We start from the raw sequence: 21,855 nt of genomic DNA, 5'->3' as shown, positions 1-21,855 counted from the left end.
TAGAGATAATCTCCGAACCTTCACACCAAAAGCTACTAAACGCTTGACAAATATACGTAACGGGGACAATTTCGATCCCAAAAATACATTCACTAAAACGAGAAACAACTGAACAGATCTGCCAACAGAGTGAGCATAAAGGGTAAAATGATCCACTTTCTTTATAAAAATATTGTTCGATGCCAACAAAAATTAAATAATAATTTTCCTACAGAGTCTCTCTGCAAAACAGCGATGTTGTTCAATATAACATTGTTTCTGTGTTCTGTATTACCGATTCTTCTCCCAGGCAATGGCTACTGGATCAAGCACGAGACAGTAATTTTAAAACAACGACAAGTTGTGTACGATGAAATGAGTTAAAGAAAACACGAATGTGTTGTTGAGTTTATTAACCACGTGAACTGTCTCACACAACATTGTTAACAGCTTATCTTTGTAAAGTTCTATTTCACAAAATTAAGATTACAAGAATAGCAATGTATTATGTTACAGATACATGTTAAACATCGGCATAATTTGCTAAAATCCAAATAACAAATTTTTAGATAAATATACCGAATAAAATAAATGGAATATTCGTTGTACAATAAAAGTACATAACATTGATGTTTTTGTTTTTATATAAAAAAAAAACCCCAATCTTTTATGAACATGGTATAATTATAAATATTCAAGATTATGCCCGATAACTAAATATCAACCACAATGAAAAATCAAACTCAAAAAAACTCCTAACGAAAACATTTTCGGTTGATTAAAACCTTGAAAATGGAATGTCATACGTAAATTCTACCTTGATTAAAAATGCACGCAACTTATTCTATTTCTCTCAATTATATATGCCAAACGTCAGTCAAAAATAAATATTTTTGAAACTTTCTTCGCTGCAATTTGTAAATAAAATTTTTAACAGATCACAGTTTTGGAATAAATATCACCGCGATGCACTTTATAAGAAATATGCGCATTTTGTTTCATTCAAATCACCAAACCACAACCGTAATATTTCTTCGTTTCTTGAAAATATTATCATTTTCATTTCAATCCTTTTGAAAGGAAAAAAGTGTCCTTGTGTCAAGTGTGAAGACGCACATCACTTTGGCTTCATTTGTAAGAAATATTCAAATGCTGGATATAAATTTAGATACATTACTAGAAAGGTTAAATTTATTATACACACCTTCTAGTTTGGAATGATACTGCCGAATGAAATAAATGCATTTTTTTTAATTATGTTCAGACGTAAATTCAAGGGACTAGAAGATTGAGCCATGTAATCAAGAGTTTATATGATAGGCAAAGTACATATGTACACTCCAGCCTTTAGATGCAGGTCTAAAGGGATCAAATATATAACATAACAAATCAATTGTATATATCAATTATACACCAGACATAATTCATGAAATTGTATTTTTGTAAATTAAAATTTCCAGCCACATAAAAATTTAAAAATATGAATTTCATAAAAAAATCAAATAGAACATTAATTTTTGTGACTTTATTCAATGTGCAATCAAACTGAAGGTTTGAAGACCCAAATCTTAATTACAAAATACGTATATTTCACAAATTTCTTCTAAAATATGTGTATTCTTCTAGATTCAAATAATTAATGATTGCATGTACTTTGAATTTGAAATTAATATCTTTTTTTTATCAAATCATCCCTTTTATAATTATGACTAAGCATCATGAACACACATTTCATCATTAGCGAGATTCCATCACACATGTACTAAAATTTAAAAAAAAAAAAAAATCAAAAAACAACAATATTTATCTAGTGTACTAATAAATTCAATATGCAATATTTGTTAAGATTTCAAAGGAATGCCAACTCACAAATTACATGCATTAAAAGAAAAAGCCAACACCACCAATACAAATTAACAAGCCAACAAAAATTGGGAATATACTGAAGTATAATCAATTTACATACTTAGAAATAAAAATATAACAATAACAATAAGGCAATGTTTCATCATTATCACAGGAACTTTATTCATTGGTATGGAATGTAAAGTTAGAGACATTATAACACTGCATGGATTAAAACTACATGGTCAAAGCCCATCTTCATACATGTATATAAATGTTTACAATACACGAGATACAAGTATATACATTTTTGTTAGACTGTAAAGAATATAAAATGTCTTTTAAATCAACTGAACATGTGAAATCAGTTAGCATATACATGTACTTGTACTTGATAATGAACTGCAACTCTGGTGGTCTGATTATTTTGGTTACAATTTTGGTTGTAATTAATTCTACAGTTAAATTATCTGAGGGTTACATGCATATAGATTTGCAAAGTCTTTCAATCATTTAAATCAAATAAAGTAAAGTAATTGTATAAAAAAAAAATCATTGTCCAGTTATATCACAAACAGTTATTGAGACAAAAATTCTAATTCCAAACATTTGATAAAAACTAGCAATTTCTAAATAAATATAATAATAACCATTGAATAACAATGAAATGCTGATACAAACTTCATAGTACACTAAATACATAGTGCATTTTTATAAAACTATTTTCTTAAAAAATATATATATCAATTTTATATGTTTGGCTTGAGTACATAATCATGTTTCTTTTGATTCTGTTTCTCCCTATAGCACCTTCAATAAATCTATCTCTGTGTGTGGCCGTCTTCACTTACAACTCTACAAACCAGGGCTTGTAAGAATCAGTCGGAGCCTCAGGAAACTGAAAGTAAAGTCACAAAAGAATGCTTAATGTACATGTACATCATATATAATGATATACAGTAACTTAGACAAATATCAATTTTCCAAAATGCAGATTTTTTAATTGAATCAAAATAAATTTGAAAGCAACTGTTCAGTATTCAGTGATATCATTGAACAGTTATCTTTTTAGCAATGCATGTTACATGAAGAGATCAAGTATATATATCTGCACCAGCTAAGAAAAACTAAAAGCTAAGGTGGATAATACTGGATACTCAATGGCATAGAAGTAACATTACCAAGACAGCCTCATAATGAACAAATATATTTTCTTTCACTAACCAGTTTAGTAAACTGGTCCTGACATGCCATTCTGATCCTCTCTGGAGTGGCAGGACTCTTCAGCTGGAAGTAGTCATTCAGGCCGGCATCTACTCTAGCTGAAGAAATAGCATCTTTGGTGGCAAAGAAAATGGATGAGGCCAAAAACAGAGGAGGTTCTCCAATAGCCTATGCAAACAGAAAAAAATAAATTGGAGACAAGAAGAGGACCAAAATATGTATAAAAAAAAAAAAAAAAAAAAAAAAATGGCACAGTAAAACATGGTTTTAACAAGTGCCAGGGACTGGCGATTTTACTTTGTTATAAATGTAATTCATCATATCCATCAAGTTTACAACATGAAATAAAGTCACGGGGAATGAAAATCACTTCATTGTAAGCGTCAATGCATTATAAGCATGTTTTGTTATAAACATGTTTTACTGTACACAGATTCTAGCTGCTATAACCTGTAGGTTTCACATGAATTTTTACAAAATCATTTATTCTCTGTTAAGTTGAAAAAAAAATTATTTTAAGCTCCAGTTTATTGGTAGTCTCCATGAAGCTGTCCTTACTTTTGATGAGTACACAGCTCGTTCATTGACACTTCCTTTCAGCAGAGAGACATTGAATTCAACAGGAACATCCCCAAACCCAGGAATCTTGTAATTTCCTGGACCTCTGGTGAACTGGAAGCCATTAGGTGAATACTTCTGCTGCTCTAACATCATTAGGCCATAACCCTGTTAGATAAATCCATACCAATGTAATTTTTTTTCATGTTTGTATTATGAAAGCCAAAATGACTCCTTCCTCACAATTTAATTCAATATGTTAACACCACTTCGCAAAATCGATATCCATACTTAAAATTGCAAAAATTAAAGTTCCTGATCCTGGTTTTCATATCTCTTTTTAACTATATGTCACTGATATTTGTTATCTGAATAATTCTTGACCAATCATCAGTGTTGATAACATTGGGTATTACCACACAATGAGACACCATACCTGTGTAAACCCTCCCTCGATCTGTCCGATGTCTATGGCCGGGTTCAGACTGACTCCTACATCCATCACAATGTCTGTCCTCAACACCTATGTTTACAGAAAGATTGCTTACTTATACAATTGAAACAACTGAACAAAGTACTTCCATTATCAGAAATTAGAAATACTTATAAACAAAAACAATCAATTCTAAATGTAAAGTGTAAAGAATACTTGGTTTCAGAGAGAGCGAGAGAGGAGGGTGTGTGTGTTTATACCTTATGGTCCCCAGTCAGACAATCGATCTCTACCTCAGAACAAGCTACTCCAAAACTGAAGTAGTTGAAGGCATTTCCGCTATTGGTCTTAAAATCATAGCCAATATTTGGAGTCCTGGCAACAATAAAGAATTTCAGTATCAGAGATAAAAATTCATAATGACAAAAACAGCCAATACTTAAGATAAGAATATTTTATATCTCTATCTTAATGACAAACACATACAAAACTGCTAAACATAACATGAAATGATTTCATAAAACAGCTTCAGTTAATAACTTACTTGTAGAATCCTGTAGTGGAAAGACTTGTTCTGTCAAAATAAGCTGCATTTACCTGTATAGCAAAGTAATAAACAATTAGCTGCTTAAAACTTTCCATAACCTTACCAGCTATGTTTAGGTCTCCTAATAATCAAATTTAATTATGCTTTTTCCAAACATACCCAGTCTTCCCATGTGCCCTTTGGATTGGAATTTTTATAAGGCTTGAGTCTTTCTAGCAAGATCTCACAAGCATTCTGAAAAAAAATTAACAAAACCTATATACTATCCTAAAATTTTTGGTGAGAAAGAGAGAGAGAGAGAAAATGAGAGAATATTTTACTGTTACAAGACACAGAAATGGTTACACATGTTCAAGTCACCTTGATGGCCATTCCGTTCAGGTCTGAGCTGGCGCTGGCAGCGGTGGCCGATGTATTGGGGACAGTGTTTGTGCTGGTCTCACTGATGTGGATCTTAGTCTCGGGGATCTCCAGTGTTCTAGCTGCAACCTTTAGGTGGGGAGAAAAATACATGCATGAATTCTCTGTATGTATTCTATTCAAATAATCTGTTTAATGAACATGTTCTAATACATGCAAAAACCTTACTTTTAACATTTGTTGCTGATTTTATCAAAGAGCTTTGTATTTCACAGTACATGTATATGTTGATAGTACCTGTATCATTTTAGTGTGGAGTCCTTGACCCATTTCTGTCCCACCATGTGTGACCAGAACTGACCCGTCCTTGTAGATAATAACCAATGCTCCTGCCTGAAGAAATAGAATGAAACATACATGTACACAATTACATCTATCTGTATGGAGCTGTATACTTTCTTTTAAACATAACTGTAATGAAACATGCTCGTGATTGATAAAATGTGAAACACTGCCTGCTCCTCAGCAAGGCTAGATAACTCTTACATGTGTAAATACAGAATTATTTGTTAATTTCATACAATTCTGCCCTATGTAAAATGTATTATATGATTGTAATCCTCAATGATTTTGCTTGGTGGTAAAATTAAGAGCATATACCATTCATGTTATAGGTTTGCCCCGTAAGATTTTTTGAAATTTTATAATTACAGATTTTGAGTTCATTCCTTATAATTTCATTTTCAAAGGCAACTTAAACTACATTTTTCTATCCAACCAAATGCTACGTCACAATCAGATTTAAATTAATTAAAAATATCTTGAACCTCCAGTGGAAAAAACTCACCTGGTTCAAGAATAATGCTGTGTAGGAAATTCCAAACTTTGTTGGGATGATGGACATACCCCTCTTCTTCCATCGATTTTCACTAAGTTTATAAAGGAAAAACAAAAGTGAGCATACGGGCTATCATTTTTAATTTGAATCATTTAAAAATGGTAACCTGAATGTATACCCAACATATTATACCTGTTGAATATATCAATGTCCTTTCTTCGGTTGCAGTAATCACTTCTCTCAAGGCACTCCTCCCAGCATCGTTTGACGTTGCACTGAATGAGAGGCTGGTTGAAATGGGTTTTCTCCCCTTCATTATACATGTTTTTCTCTCTCACCTTTAAACAATCATAAACATGATAAACGAGTTTTGAATGTTATTATGAATTATAAGAACAATCAGAAAACATGGTAGAGTTAATAGTAACTTGTCAATGGGGACCTCCAGTGGCTTTAAATCTCTCTAGAAACTTGTAATAAAGAACGTTAAAATCAAAATAAAATCAAAGTTCAATAAAAACTCAAAAAATAAGTCACCTGTTTTGCAGGAATGTCTAAAGTTTTAGCGATATGCTCAATCCAATTCTCTGCAATAAACATGCCCTGTGGTCCGCCGAAGCCCCTGAAGGCCGTGTTAGAAGGAATATTCGTTTTACACAGGCGGCCGGTCACTCTGATGTTGGGTATTTTGTATGTTGCATCACTGTGGAATAAGGCTCGGTCCATAACCTGTAGAATTTCAGGCATTAGAATGATCAGAAATATTGATCCTGAGAACATCAGAAACTTCATAGCAAAATGAAGCTGAATTAGATTTACTGTAATAGTAGAAAATGAATAGTACTCACTGCAGCAGAGAGATCTAAACTGTGTCCAGCATTATTGTAGATATCACACTCCACAGCTGTAATTTTACCATCCTTAGTGAACCCTACCTGCAAATTTCAGATATGTATATATTTATTTGTTGAAAAAAGAGATCCTAAGATCATATTAAACATATGCTATAAATTGTACACTAGCTGTAATTAAAAAAAATGTTCACATCATTGACTTACAAAATTTTACCTTTGATATCAAATCTTTATAGTACTAGCATCATCAATTATTAAGACAAAAGAACAAGTCACATATAATTATTATTTCAGCCACAAACAAATAATGAAACATTACTTTGTATTTCCCGTAAAACGGGTGACGAGTGCCGCTGGAGACCATGTCTTCATCCCGATCCAACATATTCCGCACTGGACAGCCTAGTCTAAAGATATATATACAGCAGCATTTCAATTTAAGAAACATAAATTATAAAATCCATTAAGTTTCTAGATACACTAGCATTTCAAGCAATTAAATCTACCATAAACAAGATATCTGTGAGCCAATGCTCACTAGTGATACCCCCGCTCTGATGTGAATATGCAAAATAAGCAAAGTCGACATTTAACAGAAAGCTGGCATCCGATTGGTACAGAAATATATCCCACAATATGGCATGCCTAAACAAATAGTGTGTTAAAATTTCAAGCATCTGCGATAAATAGCTGCTGAGAAATCTTTGAGGAAAATTTGTTTGAAAATTTTGGCTAAAATAAACAAAGTACTCACTTAACAGGAAGATGACGTCCGATTGGTACAAAAATATATCCCACGATATGGCATGCCTTAAAAAATACTGTGTTAAAATTTCAAGCATCTCCGATAAATAGCTGCTGAGAAATCTTTGATGAAAATTTGTTTGAAAATTTTGGTTAAAAAATCAGCAAAGTCGTCATTTAACAATAAGTTGACGTCCGATTGGTAGAAAAATATATCCCACGATATGGCATGCCTTAACAAACACTGTGTTAAAATTTCAAGCATCTGCGATAAATAGTTGCTGAGAAATCTTTGACGAAAATTTGTTTGAAAATTTGGTTAAAAAATAAGCAAAGTTGTCATTTAACAGGAAGTTGACTTACGATTGATACAAAAATATATCCCACGATATGGCATGCCTAAACCAATAGTGTGTTAAAATTTCAAGCATCTGCAATAAATAGTTGCTGAGAATTCTTTGACGAAAATTTGTTTGAAAATTTTGGCAAAAAATAAACAAAGTCGTCATTTAACAGGAAGTTGACGTCTGATTGGTACAAAAATATATCCCACGATATGGCATGCCTATACAAATACTGTGTAAAAATTTCAAGCATCTGCGATAAACAGTTGCTGAGAAATCTTTGACGAAAATTTGTTTGAAAATTTTGGTTAAAAAATAAGCAAAGTCGTCATTTAACAGGAAGTTAACGTCCGATTGGTACAAAAATATATCCCACGATATGGCATGCCTATACAAATACTGTGTAAAAATTTCAAGCATCTGCGATAAACAGTTGCTGAGAAATCTTTGACGAAAGTTTGTTTGAAAATTTTGGTTAAAAAATAAGCAAAGTCATCATTTAACAGGAAGTTGACGTCCGATTGGTACAAAAATATATCCCACGATATGGCATGCCTTAACAAACACTGTGTTAAAATTTCAAGCATCTGCGATAAATAGTTGCTGAGATAAATGCAACAGAAATTTTTGTTACGGACGGACAGACAGACAGACAGACAGACGGACGGACGGACAGACAGACACACAAGGGTAAAACAGTATACCCCCTCTCCTTCGGAGCGGGGGTATAAATATAGTTCCCATTTGCCACAAGTTTTGTATCCATGTAAGTTCTGTTTTTATTTAGAATTAAGATCTGAGTTACATGCAGAGAATAGCTAGATTGCAGAGAATAGCTAGAATGCAGGGGATATAGTTATGACATACTTGGCAGCTGCCACTGCAATTGGCACAGTGAAAGCAATATTACGGGTCTCTTTTCCACCAAATCCTCCTCCTAAAACAAAAGAGTTAATTCAGAAAGATTGAAGCAGCACTTCCTGAAGAGGTTGAGAAAATTCAACATCTCTGACATGCTGTTAATGACGAAATTCAATGTTCCTTGGTACCACTGAATTACGTACCCATTCGTTTGACTCTACACACTATCTTGTTAGCAGCAACTCCCAGAGCTTCCGCAACCACATGCTACAAATCAGAAAACTTCAAATCAAAGGAAGGGACTTCATTAGAGTATAGATTAACTACAATTATTATAGACTTAGTGAAGATTTAGAAGAAAAAGATTCATGCATTTCATAAAAGCAGTTGGAAAATTTAAAATAAATTAAGCAAGACTTTTACTACAACAATATTATTTAACCTTCCCACCCCCCCCCCCCCAAAAAAAAAAGAAAAAAGAAATGAAAGAAAGTTGTTAAGAAAAAAGCTATAATTGTGACATCATTGAAGCTTTAAACAGAAAACAGAGCATTTTAAACTCAGCTTGTTGCATGTATATTAATGTGAATCATGAAATAGTTTATTGTCAAACATTTAACTGCAGGTGGTCTGTCTTTTGAAGCATCTAATTTAATGTTTTATTTGTAACACTTTTAGGTGAAAATGAAAACTTTAAGTGACCCTTCTCGCTTGAAATGAAAAACTTTAAGTATCAATCCAATCATCAAATAACATCACCAAGAACTTTTGCATTTGTAAATCACTCAACTAAAGTCTAAATTTGTTCCAAAGGACTGTCTGGTATTTAAATCACAAACTGGTTTTTAAATCAGGTTTGAGATTCCCCCACAAATGCCTCTCAGTGACTGATCATACCTGGGTTTCTGTGGGGTTCTGGGTGGACACAAACAGCTCCATCTCCCCGTCCTCGCCCCGGGGCACTGCTAGAGAGGCGTGGGTCTCCAGGTAGAAGTGTTCCTGTCCCCCCATGCTGACCTCCCCCTCCACAATATCATCCGCCATTTCAAAGCCCTTCATAACATCACCATTACTGATGCTGTTGTTGTAGTTTGTGTAGAATGACCCTTTCTTGATCGCATCCTGTGAAAGAAATATTTACATTATAGGAGGAGCATCTCTAATTCTATTCACCTATCTACAATACAGTGTAGTTTGTATAATAAATCTTAAAGCAAGTTTAAATTGTGATCATTGCATATGCTCTTATCAATTCAACATGCAATACAAGAAAACCTTACAGATCTGAAAATAATATCATGATAAATGTACAGTATTTCATAGCCAATTTTTATAATTTTAGTTTAGCCAATTTTCATAAGCTTTTATTAAAATAAAAAACAGCATTAGGCACAGAAGAATCACTATACTTTGATAACATACTCATGATATATAATGGCAAATACTCATATATCACTTAAAAGTCAGTGACAGATACTGAAAGCTACATTTCACTAAAGCCAACAAAATCACCAATCTAATGATATTGAAAAATGGGATATGATGCATGTACTTCCAAAAAATAAACAGTAATCACTATATAAGATCTGACCTTAATAGTAATAACGGGCTCCAGCTCTTCATACTCCACTTTAACAGCCTTGGCAGCCCTCTGGGCATGAACTTGGGTGTCTGCAACCACAGCTCCTATTACTTGTCCCATGCACAACACCTAAACACAAAACAGAATCAAGTCTTGATGTGCTCTCTCTCTCTCTCTCTCTCTTTCTCTCTCTCTCTCTCTGTAAATGATGGAAATTTGTACATGAAAGATTCCATTTTAACTAACTTACTTTTTCTTTTGCAAATATTTCTTCATCTGCAAAGATTCCCCAATTATTATGCCCCTGGACATCCTTATGAGACACAAAGTCCACCACTCCTGGCATCTTTAAGGCCTCTGATGGGTCGATGCTGAGAATATTCGCATGGGCCTTTTGACTAGTGACAAAAGCTAGGTATTTCTCATCTGTACAAAAACCAATACCGGTATTTCAATTCAACTACATGTATGTAGAAAAAGAGCATTAATTTCAGACATAACAGAATATTAATCCAAATTGTAATCATTAATTAGGAAAAATTCCACAACACTGTAAACACCATATATTTGGGTCTCAAGAATTTTTTTTCAAGTTCACTTTGAATATTTCTTGCCTAGACCCAGTCCTTCCATGTTTCTTGTATTTGTTTTAAGATATGCTGCTGGTAATTACTGGTAAATCACAATATAAGGTAATTGTAAATTAAAGTTGGTTTACAGTAAGGGAGAATACATGTACCAATGTATGATATTCCTGTGGGTTCAAATGTTTCTAACATTATCTGTGATCTGTAAATGTACATCTACTAGCACTCACTCTCGTAAAGAGGAATGTCGTCTATATAAATGGCTTCTCCTGAGGCCTGTTTGGCGGCAGACAGATGGGTGATGGGCCGCCCCAGTGGGTCCCTCTCCCCTTGATTTGGTGGCACCTCCTCATAAAGCTGGGTACTTTTGGTTTGGTCTCTTTGGAAGACAGCTGTGGCACTTTTGTGAGATGTTGGCACTTTGCTCTGAACGACTCCAGAGAGCTGTTTCAATTTACAAACAGACTGCATCATTCTAACTTTCATATTATTCAGTTTTTGTATTGCTTAAAACAATTTTCAAATACCAGTACATTGCCAAAATACCTAATCTTTTGAAATAGTGAGAAATATACTTTTTATAATTTCTGTACTTTTGATTGTTTGTCTGTCCCTTACTATGTTAAATACATGTACTTAACCATGCATAAACAAACTTGAAAAATCTCAAAAGGTTCCTGCCTTCCTGGTATCTACCAAAAAGGAATTCTGGGCACCTTAACCAAAGAAACTCTATATTTTCAGTATGGAAGTGATTAATCTAAGAAACAGATAATATCAAAGTAATAACACTTATAAATAGAGAAAGCAATAAAAATCTTGAGTACCCTTTTTCTTAACTGCATCAGGACAGTGAGGTAGAACTTGTAGAAGAAGCTGATACACAGAGTGCGCCTGTACTCTGTCATGCCACCTGGTGAGCCAGGCGGCAAGGGGAGATCACTGGCTAACCACTCAGCCATGTCCTTGACCAGGTCATCCTCCCACTTCCTGAATGTCAAAATAAAAACAATGTTTTTCATATACATTTTTAAATCAAATGATAAATATAATCTAAAGCTGTCTCCTTTAAAAATACATTTCGAGACCAATCATCAAAATTCAAAAAAGTAATACACAATAAATGCATCTTAGCATTGATATAGACATTTATTTTTTACTTTTAGTAACTGTACATATACACGCATATATGCATGAACCTCTATCAGGTTTAGGGGATAATGAACATTTTATAAACTCTGTGTTGATCTTCACTGATCCATTTTCACTAGTACCGGTACATACCTTCCAACACAGTTCTTCATGGCTGTAGTTGCCATCACAGTTATGGGAGCCATACCTCCAAAAGCCAGTCTCATTCCTTTAATTACATTGGAATTGGGCTCAAACTGAACCTTAATTCCAGCATTCACAATGGCTATATCATCCTCTCTCCTATTGGCTTGTTTGTATCCATAGAAAAACTCATCCTAAAACAGATTGGTCAAGATAAAAAAAAAATTCAAACTTTCAATCTGTGCATACATAAAGTATAAATTAATTTCATGTAGTCTGTGTAGATTTAAGTTGATTTTAATTAGCAGTGTACTCCTAAATACCATCCCTCTCTTCCTATACTAACTATACTAGTCATTCTAGACCTAAATTGATAATGAGACATCTGTTGATATTAATGTACATTATAATCATAATTCTTTCAGTTAGAGTTTAGTTTAGATTTTTACAATTTTACAATATTTAAACAATAAATATGTTTTTAAAATTTTTGGAAAGGTAAAAATTTTAAAATCCCCAGCAGGATTTGAACTTATGACTTACGTATTTGTGGTGAACCCTCTAACCCACTGCGTAACGATGTTAGCTAGGTGACAATTTTCGGAAAGAAACTATTTATAAAATTACACTTGATTTTATTATTTATTTCAGTAAATAGTACAACATGGAGTTGTCCCATGCAACCTTAATGTTATTCAAAACAAAAGAGTGTCTTACAATATAATGAAAACCAGCAGAATTTATGTATTAACTAAGTACTGATATGACAAAACTATAGGATAACTTTCCTTTACAGCAAATCAATTTACCTTCTGTGTATATGGGAGTTTGACAGAGACGAGAACTTCATCCGTTTTAACTGCTGTTTTTCTGTAACCCAAGAAGAATTTCTCATCCATCACAATCTGCCGTGTACCACCATCTATTGAAAACAAAAACAAGTATTTAGATACCAGGGTACATGTATTGCAATTCTATGTTAAATACTGTAGAATCATTAAAATTCATGGGGGCCAATTTTCGTGGATTGCTTAAATTTTACAGGTTTGTGGGGAATTAATTTCGTGTATTCTCTTATACCTACAAAAGTAAATATGACTTTATAACCGAAATTTATTAATTCATGAAGAATGTTAATTCGCAGATGAGAGGTACCTACATTTTCCACGAAAATTGAGCCACCAGGAAATCTAATGATTCCAAAGTACAATATTGAAATTACACTAAAAACTTCAGCTTCCACTACTAAATAATAAACATAAAGGTGTTAATATAATCCTGTTATTATAGTTCTAATCTATAAACCAGTACATGAAGTATCATTTAAGATTAATAGGAAACCCATTACAAGTTCACGCAACACTCCTTACTCACTATAAGTAAATTAAGCTTCCAATATCATTTTCCAATACAATCCCATTCTTTAAAACCCTTTGTTTAGTATTGCACATGGTTAACAGAATAAATTTATTATTAATAAGAAGTTGTAATGAATTATGGCATTTACTCCTTGTAATAATTGATAGAATATGTTCCTTTAACTAATGATAAATTGAAACTAAAATCTCCAGCAATGACTGACCTTTGGAGGCCACTGTGAGAGTTACACCGGCCGCCAAAAACAGGGGATTCAAATCAGAGATTGGACTGGCTGTCATTATATTTCCTGCCACAGCCTGACAACAGTAAGAGATACATGTTATATTTAACTCTCTCAAGATTGAGATTACATGTATATAATTATGAAAATCAAAGAAGTCAGAACAAATACTGGTTTGCTTTGTGATTGATTGTGTATTGTTATTTATCCCCCTGCAGAATTTTATATCATTCTAACATTTTGGCACCCTAAATCCTTAAGAGTGAGGATTTTTAGGACGTTTTTGATATATCTATATGTAGCCATTTCTTTTTAATTAAAAAAGAGACACTGTGGGCCAATTTAGCTCATAACTAATGATCAAATAGTTCTATGACTTATCAATCAATATATTGATATTTTTGCTGCTTTGAATGAGATCTGCAAAGGAAATAACAACCAAGCACTTGAAATTCATCCTTAACTATTTTAACATTGTATACACAGAAGTAAGAAAGTTGACTTAGAATTTGGCATTTTTTTTTTCTTCAGAATTTTCTGCCCAACTTTGGTTGGTATATACTATAAAGGGTGCATATTTTAAATGAAACTAAATTAATGTAATCGTAAATATCATATACATAAAAAAATATGATACATTTGAATCTACAAGCACTTACTGCCACATTTCTGATCTGATGGCCTGCAAACCATCGCAACATCTCTACCACAGCAGTAAACATTCGGTTTCGAGATTCTGCAAAAAATATATAGATACCAGTGTAATGCAAGTACATGTATATAAAATAATTCATATAATGACAAAATAATTCATCTTTGAAACATATCTTGTATAACAATTTTGTAGATATATTTAAGCATTACATGTACATCTATATATACATGTACATTTCTATCAGGCCAAGTTGTATTATGGATGAATGAATGGATATACATGTACATGTACCTTGTTTTTCATGAATTGATTCCAGCAGGGTCTCCTCAATCATAGAAAGTGTGACGGACGCCCCAAAACTGATTCCGTCGTCCTCTTTAGAAATCTTGTTTAACTCTGGGATGTGGGTGGGAGCAATCAATGTCTTGTAATGCATATTCTTCAGCTTGATCTCAACACCTGACAAAATACACAATACATATACAGGTAAGTAATTTAAGCATTTAACCAATCAAAATAATGTTTTAAAGTGAACACAACTTCATGAACTGCAGTTATACTCTGCTGGCAAATTCCATGATGCACATAAATGCATCTTGGAATATACCAGCAGTGCAACTGCAGTTCCTAATGCCATGTTTACTTGGAAAAGTTTACTTCTTATGTTTGCATTGACATTTTTTGTTTCATTTTAAAAGATATTGATGGGAGCATTTGCATTTATGGGAAAATAACCAAACTGCTATTGGTAAGGAATATGAAGAGCAAGTTTATTAGGTATGAAAAATAGCATAACATCTTTGAAACTACTGCTAAAATAATTAAAGTTAAAGGTTCCTCTCCATTTCCTCTCCATTTTTCTCAATGCAGATTTCCCTTATAAATTCCTTAAATTCCTGTAAATTCCTTACTTTATGCGAGTACTTCATTCAGCGATTCAAACATTTAGCATCAAATCACAAGAAAATAAAATCGCGAACACCAATATTTTATCATATTTTCATTAAATTGACATTGGTCTGAATACAAATTAAAGCAAGATTTTAAAAAATAAAAGTACCGTATTACAATTGTACATGTACCCGTATGTATCAAGTACAAAAGCTTTGATGTCATCATAAAAATTTGTATATCTGTGTTTGTATTTACTGACCCACTTCGGTGTTTCCGATGACCAGTCTGGCATCTGGGAAGCTGTGTTTGAGCTCCAATAATTCCCTGAGACAGGTGGGTCTGTACCAAGTCGTCCTCTCCCCAGTAAAACTCAAGCTCTGTTGGTCATACTTGTCCGTCTGAAAATGATAACAAATATCAATAAATTCATACTGTCTATTTCTACAGCATACAAACTGCCAGTGATGTCAACTTTTCCCCCTGAAATTTGTGAAATGTTGTTCATACGGTAGTTACGATAGAAAGGGAAACTTTTTCCCCAAAAAGTTCCCTACCAGGCTGCTCTCATGGATTTTAAATGTGGATACTTTATAGGAAAAAGATACTTGAAAATGCTCAGTTTTACCTATACCTGAGATATCTTTTATAAAGTATGCATGAGGAAAATTTTGTAACTATCCATGTATTATCCATGTACTATCCATGTACTTACTCTTAGAGCTGGTGGAAATATTGGATCCTGAGAACTGTCTGGTGGCAAAAACTTACTGCTGTCAAAGAGTTCTGATGAGAGCTGAAATAAGAAATAAATAACGACAGTTTATGTTATATGCATATTGACACACACAGTCATGTTTCACATGGAATGATCTATCATGTCTATGGCACATAGAAAATTATTCATAACTGACAGCCCAAATTTCAACTTTTGGTTTTTCTGAAACTACACACGTAACCTTGCACCCATTGGATTTTAAATTAGGGAGCACATCTTCAACATCTCATTCAGATCTGAATCACAATTATAATGTTATACAGTGGGGCCTACTCCTGAATATTGTAAATTCATTTTACGTGAGTACTGGTACTTAATTCGACAATATAACCCTGTTGCATCAAATCGCAAGAATATAAAATCATGAATGCTGAAAATTTATCATTGGTTATCTAGTTTACATCCGTCCAAAAAATATGAGCTAGATTATAAAATCCGCAAAACGCCCTTCTCAGATTTTACCTAGATATTAATTCATCACGTTTAATAAGGAATCTACAGTAGTTTACACCTTATTGGCTTAAACATGTACCAGAACAATTTAATTTGGACATTGACAAGGTACTATGAACTGACAATTAAGCACTGTTGCAAAAATGTTAGTGCCTTTAATGTCATATCACAACACATGTAATTGTTTTGGTATTTCTGGTTATTACTTGATCAATTACATACCCCTTCTTCTGGATTCCCATTACACTGTATAAAGTTTGTATTTCTGCAGCACTTTTCTCCCATCTGACAATATTCCTAAAATTAAAAGAAAAATATTCCTCTGACTACCAGGTACTTGTTTTAAAGCATCAAGTTGAACCTTCACTCTCAAGTTGATGAAAATCTTATTTTGTTAAAAAAAGTTTGACCCTAAAAAAGTCCCTGTAATGGCCTCTGCACAGTATTAACATAGTTTTTTAGTACAGAGTAAGAAAACATTCTAATACTTATGAAGTGTTTTAAAGTAGCAGATCATCTCACTTTTGTAAAAGTTCTGAACCCATCAAGGATTGGTCTGTATCCAGTACACCTGCATAAATTTCCTATAATAAAAAGAATTGTGCTAAATTATACTTAAGTGTCAGTGCAAAAACACTTTTTCTGATTTGTGTTACTTTTCAAACTATTTACAAAATCTACATTAAAGGCATCACAAACTTTACACAGCACCATGATTATTTTCTCTCCATTTTGAATGAACAAATTATAATTCAAACAAAAAGAACAGAACACTACTTACCCTCAAATGCACTTTCCATTTCAGTCTGGGTGGGCAGGGGGTTGTTCCTGAGAAGGGTGTACATGGACATCACGATCCCTGGCGTACAGAACCCACATTGGGATCCATGGGATTTAGCTATCCTTTCCTGATGTCAATAGAAACAAAAAATGTATTAGATATAGAACTGTCCTCCAATCTGGCAATATAAACACAGGTTCATTTATTTCATAAGTTTGGACAAATATTGGGTTCTCAAGATATTTAATAAGCTAACAATATATATCTTTCTATTGATTATTTACAAGTACCCTTGACATTTGACCTAAAAAATTAAGGGATACCCATATTTAAGTTTGATGTCTGTCACACAAAGGGTTTTCAAGATATTGTGTTTACAACACTAATAGTAATATCCAATGAAATTTCAACCTTCACATTTAATCTTTTATCTTCAAAATCAAGGGGTTACCAGTGTACCAAATGTAGTCAGTCCAACAAAGGATTTTAAGACTGATTAACTCAACAACAAAAAACATTGGGGCAAAAAGATTGACCTATGGGCCATCTGACCATCTTTTCTGCAAAATAAAAATGTCAAAAAACATGATATGGCAAATCAAAGATAATGCATTTAGTGGACTTCATTAAGATGGTCACCATTTCAAAGGGTCTTGCTTGAATTAAGGACATAAAGATGAAAAGCATTTTAGAGGACTTTACCTCTGACTTGGTAATTTTGGATATGACAAAGAATTTCAATTCAAGGTCACTGCTAACCCTGTCCATAGGGTTAAAGTGGAATTTCTTTTTGGTTAAAAACTGGATTTCAAAATTTGCTATAAGCTTAAAAAAAACACTCTATGTGAAAACATATGGTCCAGATAAGGATATTTGAAAGGTCTTGTATGACCTTGACCTTTGACCAAGAAATTTTGTTCAAGGTCACTGCACACCCTTTGATCAAAAGAACTCTTTAAGTGAAATATGAGCCAGATTGATTACTTTAACCTTAAATTTAGAAAAGAGAAAATATTCTCCTGACCATAAAAGTTCATTAGAGGGAAGACATGATTTTGTAAAAGATTTTACACATAATTTTACAATGACTTTAACCTTATATTTAGAAAAGAGAAAATATTCTCCTGACCATAAAAGTTGATTAGAGGGAAGACATGATTTTGTAAAGGATAATTTTTTTAGGATTATAGGATTATAGGATTAAAGGATAATTTTACAATGACTTAACCTTAAATTTAGAAAAAGGAAAATATTCTCCTGACCATAAAAGTGACAAAGTTGTAGACATGGATGGATGGACAGACTTATGACTATACATGTATAAATTCCAAAAGTCTGTCTGACCTGAACTGGGTGAAGTCCATTTTTGACACTCCCAATTCCCTCCACAGTTGTGACAGCCAACCCATGCATAGCACACAGAGGGGCCAAGCAAGCATTGGCTGAAAAATGCCTGTAAATTCAAAGTAGAGTACTCAGATATCCATAGTAAAAGACTGTCAAACTGTAACACTTTTTGTAAGTACTATATCTACAGTGGTCAACATATTTTAATAACCTTGTTAAATAGGTAAATGCAACAGATCACCATTATCAATAACAGGGTCATTTTTTGACAGCATGACATTACTTACTTGACAGATTTGCTGATAATCATCTTTTGAGAGCAAGATGTTACTTACCTGACATTTTAAAGACAATGCTTATTTTAACAGCATTATGCTACTTACTATTTACTGACATGGTCAAATTTTGACACTGTAACATTACTTACCTGACAGTTTTACTGACAGAATCTATTTTTACAGCATGACATTATTAACTTGATAACTTTATTAACAAGGTCATATTTTCACAGCATGATATTACTTACCTGACAGTTTTACTGACAGGGTCATATTTTGACAGCATAACAGTACAGGCCCCACATCCTCCTTCTCCACAGCCTAATTTGGTCCCTGATAACTTTACTGTACAGCAATGAAGGAAATCAAACACAAGGTTTCATGTGTGATGAATGGATACTTTTTCAGGTGCTCTTGATTTATTATTAGAAAACCAAAAAGTAAGACATCACATTTACAAAAAATTATTTTACACCCTGAAAATTACTGTTAAATATCTAGTTTTCTCATTGTTCAAGTATACAATTACATATTATAAGTGCATTTGTTATTATTATATAATATTTCAGTCATTTTTTTTTTAGGTTTTTGCACTGAAATTCAACCACATATGTGCTGATACAAATGCAAACTATTTAATATGACAAACTCAAATATAAAACTGAATTAATTAAAATTTTTGTAGAGTGTCAATGCTAATAACTTTTCAATTTGAAATATGCAATCAAGTTTTCATATGTGTCCAATTTCTAAAACTATTTTAACTGCATGCATGACCTTGGCCCTAGTCTGTGAAATAAGAACTAAGGTTTTACAGATAAGGTTTTTAACCTTTGGAAACAACGCAGGGACAATCTTCTTTTATCAAGACTTAGAACCAAATAAGTAAATACCAGGTACAAGAACTTTGCAGTTTTAGCACATTGAGATAATGGCCTAGAGGTCAGAAATGTAGACGTAATCAAATAGACTTTCTGTTTTAATATCTATGAAAGGATTACTGACATTTTATGGTATTTAATGTACTAGGAGTCATTTGAATGAATCGAATTAAAATGAAATGGATACATTTCTGCCTCAGATACTGCAAAAGAGTGGTCTCTGGATCTGGCTGGTTTTCTTCAACCTATGGCAAGAAAAATACATTAAAAGAGAAATATTAAATGAGAGAGAGAGAGAGAGAGAGAGAGTTTTTTTTACCGGTATATTCGTTTGATGTCTAAGGGAAATAAAATGCCACTGGGTAGTATCTTTTCTTTTGAAATTACATGGAATAAGTTTACTAGAATATTAGGAACATAAAATTAAAATTCATTGAAAGTTTCAAAATCAGGACTTGCTGTACATACTAGTACAATCTTCTAGGTCAGAAACATCAGTTTCACTTTTTGCATGCATGGTCACATAATGAAGATAGTCAAATTCATGAACAACACTCCAATGTGTGTACGCACAACAGCAGCTCATTAATGACTGTCAAAATTTTATCATAGTATTGTTTGTTTGCTAGTAGTGCATCTAAACAATCTATCATATAATCCTTTTATGGTTCATAGTAGTACTGTGCACTGTCCAAATAATTATGGACTGTAGAAAAAAAGACCTCTGCATGCATGCAAAGAGTTTTACTTTTTGTTACTTATTTAAAATAATTGCTGCACAGTGTTAATTAGCAATTAGTTTTTCTTATTCATAAGTATTCCAAAAATATAAGCTTGAATTAAAATTGTCTCATCTCCCTTCCCCACCTACCAAAAAATGAAAATGGGGAACATTTTACCTGATGTTCAGAAATTGCAACTACAGGTACATGTAACTACTGAATATCAGCTAGAATATATTTCATTAATTTCAATGTTTGAAGTATATACATGTACTATTTACTCCCATGTAGTAATATTATTTATAAAAATATATTATGTACAACTCGATGTATAAGGGATTGATCATTGAAAGTAAGGAAACTGTGAAATTAGTGATTTCACTGACAGGAAATTTGACTAAAATCCTCATTGAAAAATTACTTTTTTTTGCTCAACTGGCATAATATCCTGTCTATAAATATAAGGCTTAATAAATCATTTAAAAATATGCATGTGACAGGATGTGATTATGTATAAACTCTTGGAAATCATTAAAAGAGAACACAGCTAAATTGTAAAAAGGTACAAAGAATGCATCTCCAGCTCCCCCGCTTACCATGCTGCCAGGGAATGTATATAAACCTAATATTAAAAATTAGACTAAATCTATAAACTGTTTGCACAATAATTATTGTTTCAGGGGTTGTTTTTTTAACATAAAATTTCATAATTAGACAGCCAATAAAAAAAAAATCTGCATTGTTGACAGAAGGGAATAAGATGGATAGTGATCAAAGTTATCAACAGGTCCATTACAATCTCTTGATTAAGCTCTATAAAGACTGATTAAGCTAACTTAAAGCTATATGTATAGTATTATTAAGCTGATTTAGCTATCTTGTCATACATTTTTCTTAAATTTATAATTTTTTCAGCATGTATATAAAGACTATCTTGAGTGCAGTCACAGTTTTCAACTTGAACTGTTCTGTAAACAATGCAGGTGTGATGTAAAAATTACTCATTAAATTGTGTATCTTTCAGAGACTTTGCACACTGAAAAGTTCTAAAAATGTTGGGGCAATTGAATGTTGAATCGTGACTTCACAGTTACCTCTTGAATGATCGAGGAGGCAAGTTATTGCAAACAAGAATAATTGATTGGTATAGGCCTAATAATCCAGCACAAGGTGCAGAAACCTTACTTATCCATGTTGTATAATAGTCAACATTACTTGCATGAAAACTCACCTCTCTTCCATTGACATAAAACACCAGTTTGTTTTCGGACGACATTTCTTGTTTTGAATGCAAGACAATAGTCAATTTGTCACTTAATTAAAGCATGTGAAACTTCTCGGCAGAATAAGACTCAACTGCGTGTAAAGAATCCGCTTATCCGGGTTTGTTGACAAATCTAATTACGTTTCAGAGGTAACATGATCACATAAACGTTTT

General features: G+C 32.9%; 1 protein-coding gene across 1 annotated transcript; it reads right to left on the bottom strand.

The window, feature by feature from the left end:
* Positions 1-394: 394 nt before the first annotated feature.
* LOC105320852 (xanthine dehydrogenase/oxidase) lies at positions 395-21,834 on the bottom strand. The gene is made up of 35 exons (XM_034469140.2): positions 21,649-21,834; positions 19,883-19,940; positions 19,063-19,159; positions 18,534-18,642; positions 17,190-17,316; positions 16,931-16,992; positions 16,631-16,705; positions 15,893-15,973; positions 15,440-15,578; positions 14,578-14,745; positions 14,291-14,367; positions 13,614-13,707; positions 12,841-12,953; positions 12,041-12,225; positions 11,584-11,746; positions 10,987-11,200; positions 10,420-10,595; positions 10,179-10,298; positions 9,485-9,709; positions 8,791-8,854; positions 8,594-8,663; positions 6,958-7,045; positions 6,633-6,719; positions 6,322-6,513; positions 5,977-6,122; positions 5,794-5,875; positions 5,244-5,339; positions 4,947-5,075; positions 4,746-4,820; positions 4,584-4,636; positions 4,300-4,414; positions 4,043-4,129; positions 3,607-3,774; positions 3,049-3,216; positions 395-2,722 (listed from the first exon to the last, which is right to left on the bottom strand). Exons 1-35 carry the CDS (start codon positions 21,691-21,693, stop codon positions 2,672-2,674), a joined length of 3,999 nt encoding a protein of 1,332 aa, XP_034325031.2. The 5' UTR covers positions 21,694-21,834; the 3' UTR covers positions 395-2,671.
* Between the last annotated feature and the right edge of the window lie 21 nt (positions 21,835-21,855).

This window comes from Magallana gigas, chromosome 6 (genome assembly GCF_963853765.1).
Source record: "Magallana gigas chromosome 6, xbMagGiga1.1, whole genome shotgun sequence".
Classification (NCBI taxonomy): Eukaryota; Metazoa; Mollusca; class Bivalvia; order Ostreida; family Ostreidae; genus Magallana; species Magallana gigas.
This window is presented reverse-complemented; position numbering and strand designations above follow the sequence as displayed.

Bases quoted from the DNA above. Each gene is read 5' to 3' on its own strand.
- LOC105320852 (XM_034469140.2), bottom strand. From the start codon at position 21,693: ATGTCGTCCGAAAACAAACTGGTGTTTTATGTCAATGGAAGAGAG. The intron at 5,876-5,976 runs GTATAATATGTT...TTATAAACTTAG, and splicing joins GACATTGATATATTCAACAG to TGAAAATCGATGGAAGAAGA. The intron at 3,775-4,042 runs GTATGGTGTCTC...TTTATCTAACAG, and splicing joins TCGAGGGAGGGTTTACACAG to GGTTATGGCCTAATGATGTT.